At 35.4% G+C, this 13,921-nt stretch overlaps 1 protein-coding gene across 1 annotated transcript in view; it reads right to left on the bottom strand.

The window, feature by feature from the left end:
• Positions 1-13,921, bottom strand: part of LOC124995015 (transmembrane protease serine 11E-like) — a 47,332-nt gene that overhangs the window by 13,896 nt on the left and 19,515 nt on the right. Inside the window, exons 3-9 of the mRNA XM_047567399.1 lie at positions 12,863-12,984; positions 9,893-9,960; positions 7,049-7,212; positions 3,836-3,874; positions 2,156-2,333; positions 987-1,246; positions 271-413 (exon numbers count right to left, since the gene is read on the bottom strand). Coding sequence (XP_047423355.1) covers positions 271-413; positions 987-1,246; positions 2,156-2,333; positions 3,836-3,874; positions 7,049-7,212; positions 9,893-9,960; positions 12,863-12,984 — 974 coding nt within the window. The remainder of the gene's footprint in view (positions 1-270; positions 414-986; positions 1,247-2,155; positions 2,334-3,835; positions 3,875-7,048; positions 7,213-9,892; positions 9,961-12,862; positions 12,985-13,921) is intronic.

Here is a 13,921-nt window from a genome sequence, read left to right as displayed (position 1 = left end):
ATGAAATAATTCCCGTCTTAACTGAAGTGGAGGTTACACAAATCTCTACATATGGCAAGATGCTATAGACAAAGACACACCCTTTGTTTTGTTGATTTCCTCAGTTTTATACTGTACTCTGGTTGTGTGAGATGTAACCATGGGGGAAAACAGAGTGAAGGGGGCATGTGACTCCTCTGCAATATCTTTGCAACTTTCTGAAACTCCATAGCTATTTCAAAAAAGGTGAATAAATAATTATGCTGCATACTAACAGGTAATACCACTTACCTGACATGCATCTCTTTTTCCTTTTAAGGAGCCAGCACATAACATTGTAGAAGTTATGACACCATTGTAAACCTGAGGCTGATTGCAGATTTTAGAGTCTATAAGCTCGACCTGTACTTGCCGAAGATGATTTTGAGTGTATCCTATAGGGAAAAACATATACTTGTACATATATAGAGATTTTATAAACCTGAAGAAAGTTTCATAATTATTAGATAGGCTGGTAATATGGAAACATAGGATACACATGTTTTAGATGCAGTAATATTTGGGAACAGAATTTTCCCCAGGTTAAATGAAAATTTTTAGGTGCCTAGAAAAGAAACTCAACTTGTTTAAGTAAGTTCTACTCCATTGTTCATGATTAGAAGGAAATTTTACTTGGGGAATATAGTGGCTTTATGATTCTCTGATCTTCACAATTGGGTATATTAATGATCCAAAATCTCTTAAGTGGCTAATTCTCTAGTAAAAAGTTCAGGGGCTAGGAGATATATTTGCTCTTTCAGACACCTTACTGGCATCATTACTGTAGCAGTAGGAATCAATAGTAACCTAGGTGAGAAAGGAATTTATGCATCTTGAAAATGACAGATCCTGGCTCAGTTCAGGTTCATATGAGTGATGAACCTACTTTGGCATAACAATACTGTTCTTTAAATGCCTTTGAAAGCTAAATTAGGTTTTTATGATTAAGTTTCAGTTCAGATACCCACCATCACTTTGCAGTACTCCAAATCCTGTCACAAACATCTCATCCCCTGGGTGGAACTCATGGGTTGCATCAGGGAGACAAATTCTATGTACTGCATTTGTGTAGGGAACAGGGCTAGAAAGCTCTGCCAGTGAAATATCATAGTCATGTGATGGGTATTTGTATTTTTCATGGATAATTATTCTCCGGAGGTCTTTTCTCATTTTTGGAGGGTTTATTGTTACTCCAAATGAAGCTGTCCATCTGGATGGGTCCTTATACCTAGGGAGGAAGAAAGAATAAGCTCCAGTTTACTATACTACCAATTTAATAACTTACCCAGCAAGTGTCAATATAAGTCTTGCTTTTTAAAATAATAGTTTCTGCCTACAGAAATAAATGTTTCCCAATCTGAGAATAAGACTGAGGAGTCAGATAATGTGGAGACCAGCATGCCACATTTTCTTATATATCAAGTCATCCACTTCAGATCCTAAGGTCTTTTGATATTTTGGGGGATCTGTGACACCAAAGAACATATGAAAAGAAACCTTGTACAGAATAAGAGAACAAAATGCATCCCTATGCCTCCTGTCCTGTGCCTACATATATACACATTACTTTAAAAACCATGAAGGCCACACTATAATTTAATGAAACATTACTATTGTATATAATACAGATATTTTGACACTGGGTTGAAAAGTCTTCCATTCCTTGTAATATAGCTACTCAATCTGTTCAATTCTCTAGTCTGCTACTTCTAAATTAAATAATTTTTAATTATCTTTCTTTCTCCATGGAGTTTCCCCACTGAGATCAAACCTACAATCTGCTCAACTCCATCTCTAACAGAGATACTCAGTGAATACTCAGCTCTTATTCTGTCACTTCAAGTTCAAAGTACATAGATGACTTTAAAGTTCCTGCTTCCTTTGACAAACTGTTGTGTATTTACTGATGGATAATTTATGTTCAATAATGTACTTTGACAAGATTCTCATTTACAGACATTTACAGACCTTTAACTAAAGTTAATGATATTCTACAGCATTTTGAGATGAACGCATTATCTCTTAATTTATACTAAACTCACCTCTCTCAAAATTCATGATCTATTTCACAAACAAAAAAGTGCAAAAATCAATGCACTTTGTTCACCCCCAATCATTCTCAATGTGCAGGACTTACATTCGGAAGCAGTGAGCAGCACTCACAAGCCACGTACTATTGATTAAAGTCGCTCCACAGCGATGGGTCCCATCCCACTGCAGGCTGGCTTGCCATGGCCATTCTCCCTCCTCTACCTCTGTCCCACCAACGATCCTGAGACTCTGTGTTGAAGATTTATTCCTTCTTGTCCCACAGCCTGCCAAAAGGAGATAATGAACTAATTAAGAGTTCTAAGCATCAAATTGTGTTACTAAATCCCAAATTCTTATACTTAGTGTTCTAATGGCATCAAACATTTTCTCATGTTCTTACCTTTCTGTAAACTCTAATGAACCCCTATTTATCTTGTAAGATTTAAATTAGTCATGATCTCTCCTAGGATAATTATTAATTTCCCTGCCTCCAAACTAGATTAGTTATGACCTAATTTGATGCTTCCTAAATAAAAATAACAAACAACATGACACACTATGTGTGTGCTTATCATGTATTTATATGTATGTATGCATATATTTATATTTTTATATATTTTATCCCTCAACATTGTTTATTACAAGGTTTCCCAACCATTATTTTGAACCATATAATTCTTTGTTGTAGGTGTCCGTCTTGTGCATTATAGAATGTTTAGAAGGAACCCTGGTCTATATGTCACAGATGTCAGCAGTACTCTGCATATTTGGGGGCATCATTAACTCCAAGGAACATATGAAAAGATGAACTTATACAGAATGAGTCAGCATTTTCAAAATATGGGTAAAAAATGCCACAATGGGGCATAATATTTAGGGCAACAAAATTCTCCTTTGTTGAAAACTTTTATGTTAGAATTATGTGCTGTTGTGTCAGGCTCAGGCATCTATCTACACCCATTAGAGTATGTGCTGCTTTAGGCAGGGGTTTTATCTTTTTTATTTTGTATCCCTATTGTCTAACAATACCAGCACATAGTAGGCTCCTAATAAATACTGGTGGCAAGAATATATTCCATCTAGATAAGAAAATTATATTTTGGATCCATGTTTAATGAACTTTAGAAATTAAGCAACATTCTGAACTAGTGGGTAGGACATTTCCTTTCATTTTTAAAAGATAACCATAGTACATACTAATTTTGTAACTAGTAAAGATATTCTCTGAATCATGGTGGGATTCTCCTCTATTGGGAAGGGAAGAACTAGAAGTAGAGTCAGTATTTTTAAAATGTGGTTAAAGATATTGTCTGGGTCACCAAATTTTATCAAATTAAATTGCAACCCCACAAATTGCCAGAAATTTTCCTAATATAAAATTAATAATATCAAGGAAATTTTATTCAGTGTAGAGTGGCAGTTTTTGCCTCTAGTTGAAAAATGCCAATATACAGATCACTTTTATATAATCTTTAGAAATTTGGGGGGGGAGAGGATATTATAGATATCTGCAAATAGAACATTGATAAGTGAACATTTTTTGCCTGTTCCTTAATAGTTGCACAACTGACTTGCATTATACATGGACACAGGCACCTGTAAATTCACTCCAGAGTGATCCCAGTTTTGCTATTATTTTGTGTGCCTCAGAGGTAAGATAAAGCCCTATGAGCTATGCACAAATCAAACTTTATTCTGTCCCTACAATAGCAACACAAAGAGTAAAGGATAAAGAGTATTGATTTTTGACATTCAGTAATGTAATCAAAAAATCTATTAAACTTACAGTTGTTCAAATAGTGGTCTGTTTCTGTCTTGTTGATTTCTGAAATACACAGAAATGGTAAATAGAAAAAAGGTCAACACATCAGAACTGCACTGTGCCTCTGAGTATTTCAAATACTAAAAGGCTGCTAAACTCCATTATAAGATAGTATCTCTGGGTGATAAAGAAAGCAGCATGATTAATTTACCATAAACAGTATTTTTGTTGCTTTGGATAGCAGAGGAGACAAGAATAGTGTGTTTTAAACTTTACTGTGGATAACAATCACATAGGGAGCATATTTACAATAGAGTCCTGTTTTCCTTCCCAGTAATTCTGTTTTAGTATTTTTGTGTTGAAGTCCAAGAACATGAATCTTTGCACCAGGAAATAAGATAAAGGTAGTCCCCAGACTCTGTTTGGAAAATACCAATCTAAACCATATTATTCAGTCCCTAAATGGAATAATGTTTTTAGTAACCATGATTTCAAATTATTTTACTAACTCATAAGCACAGTCCACTTGTATGACACATCCAAGTGGCAACTCCATGAATTATTTACAATTACATTGACAAACGTTATCCTTTTCTAAGTCTCTCTCTCTTCAGAAGTTTTAGAAAGAGTCTGTCCTCAAATTGTCATTCAACTTAGGTCAATGACCTCATACCTTGTTGACTTCTCAGCTGTGGGGACCTAACCCTGTGCAAATGCTAACCCAACCAAGAAATATATAATACTCCAAAATTTGACATTTCCTGACTCAGTAGATTTCCAATAACCAAAACTATTCTCTGTGAACATGGCAGGATGGATATTCTAAATGCAAAATATATTAACCTGTTCATTTTTATTTTTGTCTTGGTTAGTAATTGGTTTTTTGGAAATTTGTATTCTAGAAATCCTTCTCTCCGACTTTCTCCATTTGGTTATATGGGGGAGAAATAACAAACATAAAGAAGAAATGACCATTTAGCCTCAGTTGTTATTAAGGGAATCATCTCTGATCTCTGGTTCAAATAACATGTTCTTCTCCATCCCAAGTTTCTCTGAGGGAAAACTCTGGTTTTGTATGTTGTTACTGAGGACTAGGCAGGCCTCACGGAAATGTGACTTCTGTGGCAGTGCTGTGTCTCACACTCAGCTTGGTTCTTGGTTTAATGCTTTGCTGTTGTTGACTTGAAATTCTTAATAATTTTTCCTGCAACTTGTGTTTTGAAAGTGAAGTCCAATAGGATAATGGAGCATATCATGAGCAGAGGAAATATACACAATTTGTGTGTCCATGGTTTCTTGACACTCCATTTGCATATTGCTCACAATGCCTTGTGAAATCAGAACTCTGGTGGAACCATAATGGGTGGAATTCAGCAAGACTGAAAGCACACTTATGTACAAGGTAAGTGTGTCTTGTCTATCACTCAGAACTGGGACACTGACGGTCCTGGGAGCTTACCTTCAGCTTGCTAATGAGTGAGGCAGGACTAAAGGAAAAAGGAACTCCAAGTTTTCTTATCTTTCCCTTTCTATCCACATCATTAATTTTAGCAAAAGTCATTGACTCACACACAGAAGTAGCAGGAATCTAAAAGGATATTCCAAATATTTCTAAACACAATAAAGTTGTTTGAATCTATGAATATGAATCCTGTAGATATGGAAGGTCAAATGTGCTTGCATGAATAAATCATGAAATATATTTCCTTCTATATCCATAGGGAATTAGTTCCAAGACACTCCTGCAGATATCAAAATCCACTGATCTCAAGTCCTTTATATAAAATATACACACACCCTCCCATATACTTTAAATTTTCTCTAGTGTTTTTATAATACCTAAAATTAAAACTATATAAATAATTGTTATACTATGCTGTTCAGGGAATAACAAAAAAGTCAGTAAATGTTCAGTACAGACACAAGTTTTTCCAAATATATTGTGTTTTTCTTTGATTCTACAGATGTGAAACCCATGGATATGGAGGCCAACTGTACTTGCATGAATGAACCATGAAATAAAGTTTCATAATTCTAATGATTTTTACATAATTGTTAAATGTGTTTACAATTGCATTTAAAATTGACAGTATGCTGGGCACAGTGCCGCATATCTATAATCCCAGCCACTCTGGAGGCTGAGGAAGCAAGTTCATAAGCCTGCCCTGGCAACTTAGTGAAGGCCTCAGCAATTAGCAAAATGCTTTCTCAAAATAAAAAATAAGAAGGACTGGGGATGTAGCTCAGGGGTAAAGTGTCCCTGGGTTCAATTGCCCGTACCAAAAAATAAAATAAAATAAAATTGACACTACATGATATAAAGATGAAAAGTAAAATTCATACTTGCAATTTAAAAACTTAGATTTTTAATTTAGAATAATATTATTAGTAAATAAAAAACAGTATAAAAAGTTGAGACAGAAACCTTGACTGTAAGAAAAGTCTTACATTTTTGTACATTAACAGTTATTTTGCTTTTTGAAAAAAAGCCTGGCATTTTTATTTTGCACCGGAACACACAAATAATGTAGCTCCTCCTACTACAGCGCGCTTCTTTCCTAAGCAAGTTGGGTGACTTAGACCTATCAGCTCTTACCTTAGCACTCTGTATTCATTATCTCTACTTCCTATTCTCTGATTTCAAGTGCTACCATATCTATTACTATATGTGACCTTATGTGACCAGTGAGCTCCTGAAGTATGAAGTCTAAATTAAAATGTTTTATCAATATCAAATGCATGCTAGATTTCAAAGCCCAAATTGTAAGATATAACAAAAGTAAGCATTAAAGTTAGAATTTTTCATTGTTAGGTGGTCTATAGAAAGAAGCTATAAGGAAGTGTATTAATAACATTTGAAAGAAAATATACGTATGGCATGAACCTTTCCAAACACTACTCCAGACCATAAGATGGATGCAAGAAGAAAAAGAAGAAGAATATACAAAGCCATTCCCTCCATTTATAATCAGATTCTATAACCAAAATAAGGCCCAATGTAGAAGAAACTGCCTAAGAATTGAGGACCAGCTTTCACGGGAAGCATGCATTTAGCATACTTTCAAAATATTAAAGTATATTATTAGGATTAATTTAGTTTCAAAGCAATATCCTGTTGGTGGCAAGACCCCAGAATTAAAGAACATCTAAAAAAAAAAAAATCTAAAAATGGGTACCCAAATCTAACATGGAATTGTTCTATATAAGAAACAAATAAAATAAGAGAAATCAACTTACTTTTAATTTCAACTGATTCAGGGTCGACATTAGGGGTTCCTACAGTATTTTGCAGCTTCTCGTGTAGAACATTTTCAATAATATTATTTATGGCTTCAGGATCCTCAGTAGAGCGAAATCTAAAAATCAGCAACATATGGGCCAAAACTCCATGTGACTCTTGACTGTGGACCAAAAAGCAAAGGAAGGAAGGGAGAGAGGGAGGGAAGGAGAGAGCGGTTGATTTATGATACTATCCCAACCTGCTTTTCTTTATTATTCAGTTGAAACACACACACACACACACACACACACACACACAAATGAAATCCATAAACATTTCTTGGTATATTCCTGTTGTTTATTTTGTACAGAACCCCAATACAGCCACCCTGATAGTAAGGTAGTATGTTCATGGTATCCCTTACCACCAAAGGGTCTAGTTAAATACATGGCTATTAACATAAAAAGACATGTATCTCATCAACCATTCAAAATTATCAAATAGAATATGTGGTAAATATGAAATCAATTGTCCTGTTGACTTTTGGGTTTCATTTCTATGACTTAAATCCACCCACCTCTCCTAAGCAACTTCAGGCTCTCCTATGTAACTCTGAATCCTAAGTCTCCTAGAAAGCTTCACCAAGTTGTGTGGCTTCATGTGACTGTATTTCAAGAGTGCATTCACTAATTCACCTTGATGCTGCTTATTCAAGTTACCACTTCATGATCATTCTGCCAGCCACTTAAAGTCTTTCACAGTTGGTTTCCAAAGAATCTTACTCCTCACTATATATTGCAACAATCCTTACTTTCATAAACTGAAAATGGGAAAAATAAATGAGAATCCTATTCTAGAGGTTATTTTTGTTGATTATATATCTGAAGATCTATTCTCTTTGACTGCATTTTTCTCTTTTGGAAGTTAAATATTTATGCACAAGGCCATGAGTATAAATATGCTCGCTGTAACATTGTTTACAAAACAAAAATAAGTAACAAGTTTCCATAAATAGGCCATTGACTAAATTAATATTGCCCTACACTTGTAGTGAAATACTATATGGTCAGTTAAAAAATAAAAAGATCTACATGCGGTCACTAGAATGATGTTCACAATAAATTGTTGAAGATGTGTTATTTCTGGGAGTGGACTTCTTGGACAGGAGGCTTTCATTTTTATTACTTAAAATACTGTGCTGTTTGAATTTTACATAATTTCATATTGCTTTTGTAATCTGAAAGAACATAGGGTTCATAAGCCATTTCTGCCTCAGGAACCCTATTCTTTCTTTTTCTTACTAGTACTATTCTGACTGGGTGATAAGAACAAAAACAACCAAATCCTTCTTGCCTACTATTCAGTTTATCTCTCACCTGTTTTATCACAGCACACCTTAAAGAGATAGATTTCTCTCTGCCTCTCATTTACTCCATATACAGTCTGCTTCTTGCCTTCATTTCCACTGAGCTGTTTTTTCTTCTGGAACACTAATGTCTTCCTACTTGACATCTCCAGCAGATATTTTTCAGCACGTATACTTTTTGTCTCAGGGGTATTTGTTGATGTCCACTACTCTCTCCTTGAAGCTTGTTATCTTTAGTACCAGTGGAGCCTCTCTCAGAAATTTTCTTTTTTCCTGGTCCTTTTCTATTTCTCTTTTTTAAAATATTTTTTAGTTGCTGATGACCCTTTATTTTATTTATTTTTATGTGGTGCTGCGAATCAAACCCAGTGCCTCACACATACTAGGTAAGCATTCTACTACCATTGAACCACAACTCCAACTCCACTTTTCTATTCCTAAAGTTCCTATTTTCTTCCATCCTCATAAATATCATATCTTTCAAGTTTTCTTCATCATTGCTGTTTTTCCTGAGAAATTTACACCCATGATTTCTAATATTTTAAGTTTATAATAAGCAAGTTTATGTCTCTGGCTTAGACTCCTTTCCTCCATCAGGCCAGACTAGTTTTCAGGTTCATATGTTCCTCTTGTATCTTAACTCAACACCTCTAAACTGACGTCTGTATGTACAGGCATGTAGTTATAAATGGTAAGAAAGTGGTTCAGAATGGAGATAGAAACTTGGATTCCAACAGTATACAAATTCATGCAGGGGAATGAGGTTCCTTCAAGTAAGAATTTAAGGATCAGAGAAGTAGAGGCAGGTACAAGAACAGATACTATTTCAACACCAGAAAGTATAGGATTTTCATGAGGAAATCAACATCTCAGTGCCTCAGAGATGTTGGCTAGGTGATAGACTGGGAAGTAACTTAGAGTTTGTCATTGGAATAATACTGCAAATAGTTATTATTCTATATTTGAAAATTACAATTTGTACTGAGAGAGTATGTTCCTTAAAGTCCTCCTATAGTAATACATTGTTTAAAATGTTATGTTCTGAACTGTATTGATAGTAGATTAACAGATCTAAAATCCTTTTAGCTAACTACTTGAAGCATACAGAGATAGAACACAAGAAAATAAATAATTGATAAGGAAGAGAATCAAGAGCTGACAAATCTTATTTACTACACTGTTTATATAGGGCAATACTGTGAAACCAAAGCATGCGTGTTAGGTCCCCAATTGTGCTGGTTGTAGTTTCCAGGAAAATAAGTTTGGAGCAGAGGCACCAATGACACCTCTGTTCCTGGCAAGCATCTTGAAAATACTAGCTTTCAGATATAGAGAATGAGTAAGGGGCATTGTAAACCATGACTCACACAGAATAGGTGCCAAAACATGTTTGTTAAATGCAATTAAATCATACTATTAACACTTTAAAACATATTTATGCAGACCAACCAGGCTAACAGCTTCAGTGTTAAATAAAATTTAGAAGTCAGCATACCTGAACTTGATAATGTGAGACTTGATAAGTTCTCCCCTTAATGGAGATTGATAAAATGCATTTTTCACCTGTTCAAAAAATATTTAAAATGTGTCAGCAAGAATAATTTTCTTAAATTCCACAACTTAATTCAAAGCTCTAGGGAACACTAAAAAAAAAAAAAAAAAAAAAAAAAAGACAATGACTGACATTTCACAATGAGCTGAACTTGAGGAAACTTTCTTGGTGTTCAGCCCAGAGATTTCAAATGAAACTCTGCTTTGAGAATGATAGGAGGTGGGGAACCAGTGACAAGTGACATCTGCTATAGATTCAGAAAGACATTAGAGAAAATGAACTTGTTGTTTCATGAAAAGTTAAAGTAAATATTTATACTTTGATATAAGGACTACTGTAGGTCTACAAAGGAAATGAAATAATTCTATCAAGTGATAGGACATAGAAATGAGTGCCTAGAAATATTACATGGTTCCCAAACCTAGTGAAAAAGTTGCCAAGTATCCTGGCATAATGTGCGACTAGCTCAAGCACTTGAAATGCTCTTTAAAAGGTTCATGTGAACTAGAATGTTTAACAAACACATTTGTGATCTGAGAGATTTATTCTAATAAGATGGAAGAATTTATTGTGGAGATGTTTCTTGCTGCTATAAATGAGAATTATAGAGAATTTTTTTTTCACAATACTGGAGGTTGAACACAGGCCTTTCACATGCTAGGCAAGTGCTCCACCACTGAGTTAAATCCCCACCCCTTTTTACTTTTCTAAGAAATATTTATTTGGAGACAGGTCTTGCTAACTTGCTGAGGCTATCCTTGAATTTGTGATGCTCCTGCCTCAAACTTCCAAGGCACTTTGGATTACAGGCTCAAGTCAACCACACCCAGCTTTAATTTTTTTAAATTTGGAATTTATGTAGGTAAATATTTCAAGTGTTTCTGATTTCCCCTGTGTGCATATTTACTGAATACAGTTACTCCAAACTGAGGATTGACAGAAGCAATGAGCCTTTTTATTCTTTCTTACATTTCACAGAATCCTAAGTAGGATAGTTTCTACAGTTATGAGACAAATCAGTACAAATAAGTTCTGTATAAAGGTATTTACTTGGAATAGTTATTTACTTGGTTTATATTTATCAAGTAATTTCAAAGCTATTACTAATTTTGAAGATATTAGAGTCCTGTCTATATTCCTTTAGATTTAAATATCAATTTTGATCTGGATTTTGGCAATGGCACAGAGAACAGGGAAATAATTACATCTTTTCTTGATTTCTTAAGTTTCATTTACTTTAATTTGGCGTTACAGAAGGAATTTCTTCACACAGTCCTCTGATTGACTGTTTGCAAGTAGAAATATATCCAAGATTGACCCCCTTCTCAGCAAGGTCTGACTTCTAGTTTGCTATAGTTTTTGGGGATAGAAGGAGTGTGTGGTCCTGCTATGATCTGAATATGATTTGAATGTCTTCCTGGTTTGAAATTTAGTCCCCATGGTGAAGCGTTACAGGGGTGGAAATTAAATCTCACTATGGTATTTAGAGGAGGGGCATTTGGAAGGCAATTAGGATTAGATAAGGTCATATAGTGGAACCCCATGATTGAATTCTGGTGACTACAGAAGAAGAGAGAAAAGGTTCAATGGTACATGCCAGAAATCCCAGTGACGCAGGAGGGCTGATGCAGGAGGATTGCAAGTTCAAGAGTTGCCTGGACAATTTAGTGAGATCCAGGCTTGAAATGAAAACTAAGAAAGGACTGAGAATATAGTTCAGTGGCAGAGCACCCTAGGTTCCCCAGTACTGAGAGAGAGAGAGAGAGAGAGAGAGAGAGAGAGAGAGAGAGAGAGAGGAAGAGAGAGAGGAGAAGAGAAGAGAAGAGAAGAGAAGAGAAGAGAAGAGAAGAGAAGAGAAGAGAAGAGAAGAGAAGAGAACTCATATACACATGCACACTCCCTGCCTCTTGCTATGTGATACCTGGACCACCTTGGGACTCTGTCAGCAAGAAAGTTGGGCTTTGCACCTCCAGAACTGTGTACCAAAGTAAACCTCTTTTCTTTATGAGTAATGTGTTTTGGGTATTTCATTATAGCAAAGGAAACAAACTACTAGAGATCACTTCCATTCTGTTTTTATTCAGGATATTGGAACTGGAAGACAATTTGGAGATTATATCATTTAACACTCTAATTTTCATATAAGAAAGTTTATCCAGAAAGATAAAGCAATATGCCAAATGACACTTCCCTGCCTGGTAGGTGATATTAGAACTAGATGTCCCAATTCCTAATTTGATATTTTTTCCATCACATCATACCACTGATTACCTCACAGACTATCAAGAAAAATCCAAATTATTCTTTAAGTTATCTGATAGTGATGAGAATTCATCCCTCAGGCCCTTGTTCTTTTAACCTATTCTGTAAATTTTGATAGATATTTTTAAATATTTCTCAAATATTTGATTAAGCTCTCAGGAGACTGTTGTTACCTTAAGACAGAGATCTGTATTCATGGATTTCCTGTAGACTTATGTACCAAAAGCAGTTGCAAAGTTATATTTTTAGAAGCTAAAATGCTATTTATGTATGCATCCAAGTAGTTTCAGTCTTGACAATCTATTGCTCAGGGTCTCTTCTTTAGGAAATCTGGGGCACAAACAACAGTTGTTTGAATCACCCTCATAGTCCCAGAGGTTCTGGACCCTGCTTATGGAGAGAGTATTGCACTAATTAAGGAATGGTGAGTAGGAAGGACACATGAATGGCTGAAATCCACTTGGTTCAGCCTTTGAAGACATACTCTTCTGAGGTTTTGAATTTTGTTTTATATCTCTTAGGTATGGCCTCTTACCATTTTGAAAGGTATGCAAGAATCAATTGAATGGACACTTTAGAAGGCAGGATATTAAAATGTATAATAATGAGTGAGAGCAAATGTCCTAAAAGTGGAGAAAAAAAATTGCTTACCATTGATTCAATTCTTTGACTCATTTCTGTGAAATTTTTAGAAGCCTCTCTTCCAAACTCATCATACAGTTTGTCACTTGTGAAGGGCAATGTGCTATAGTAATTGTAGGTCTTCCTTTGATCTATAAGGAAAGAGACAGAAATCCATCCTATTTTTTTATCAGATGTACGTTAAACACCATTATTATCCCATTTGGTGGTTGCTAGAAAGACTAAGACAGGGAGGAATGCTCTAACCCAAGTCATCCTCTTCATCATCCTGCCCCAGGCTTATCTCAGAAGAAAAGACAGCATTCGTCATCATATGAGTTAGAGTGCAAAAGCTGTAAGGAACGCCTGGTGTTCCTGGAGCATTGTACCAATGTTGCACTGACCTTGTGGGCCGATTACTCATGTATGCTCCATTCCTGAACAGGCCACAAGAAAATAACAAGTCAGGCCACCTGAGCACACAAACAAGCATCGATTCAGAAGCTTCCTAAGATTGAATGCCTTTTTATATTCCAAAAGTAGACTATTCCCCTAGTTCAGTAAACTACACATCAATTCTGGCCACAAGGACTCTAGTGTTAGAAAATTTATTTTTAGCTAAAAAGCAAAATGAGGATAGGAATTAAAGTGCTAGGGATTTAGTTTAGGGAGCTAGAACTGCTAATTGGCATAACCTTCCAAAAGCAATATTTAGTTTCACCTGGGTCCTTGTTACTCCATTTATTTTCTCTATCATCTGCAGGTGTCTTGTCTTTATAGCCAATATTTCTATTTTGTATTCCATTTAAGCAGCCTATACTTTTGACCTACTGAAGAGTTAAAGCAATATAGCTTTTCTTCTATCCTCTAAACGTGAAGCAAGCACAAAGTCCTCAGTAACTCAGTTACTTGCTCAATGAATATTCATGCCAACTACTTTTCTGTGAGAGACCCGGTGCCAAACATCAGGAATACCACAGAGACCAAGACAGTTGCGTGTGCTCATTATAAGTCACTATGCCTCATCCAATTCCAATCTCTCTCTTCTTGTTCTTTCCCATTCTTTTCCTCTTTATTTAAACCCCGGAG

This window comes from Sciurus carolinensis, chromosome 10 (assembly GCF_902686445.1).
Source record: "Sciurus carolinensis chromosome 10, mSciCar1.2, whole genome shotgun sequence".
Lineage (NCBI taxonomy): Eukaryota > Metazoa > Chordata > Mammalia > Rodentia > Sciuridae > Sciurus > Sciurus carolinensis.
This window is presented reverse-complemented; position numbering and strand designations above follow the sequence as displayed.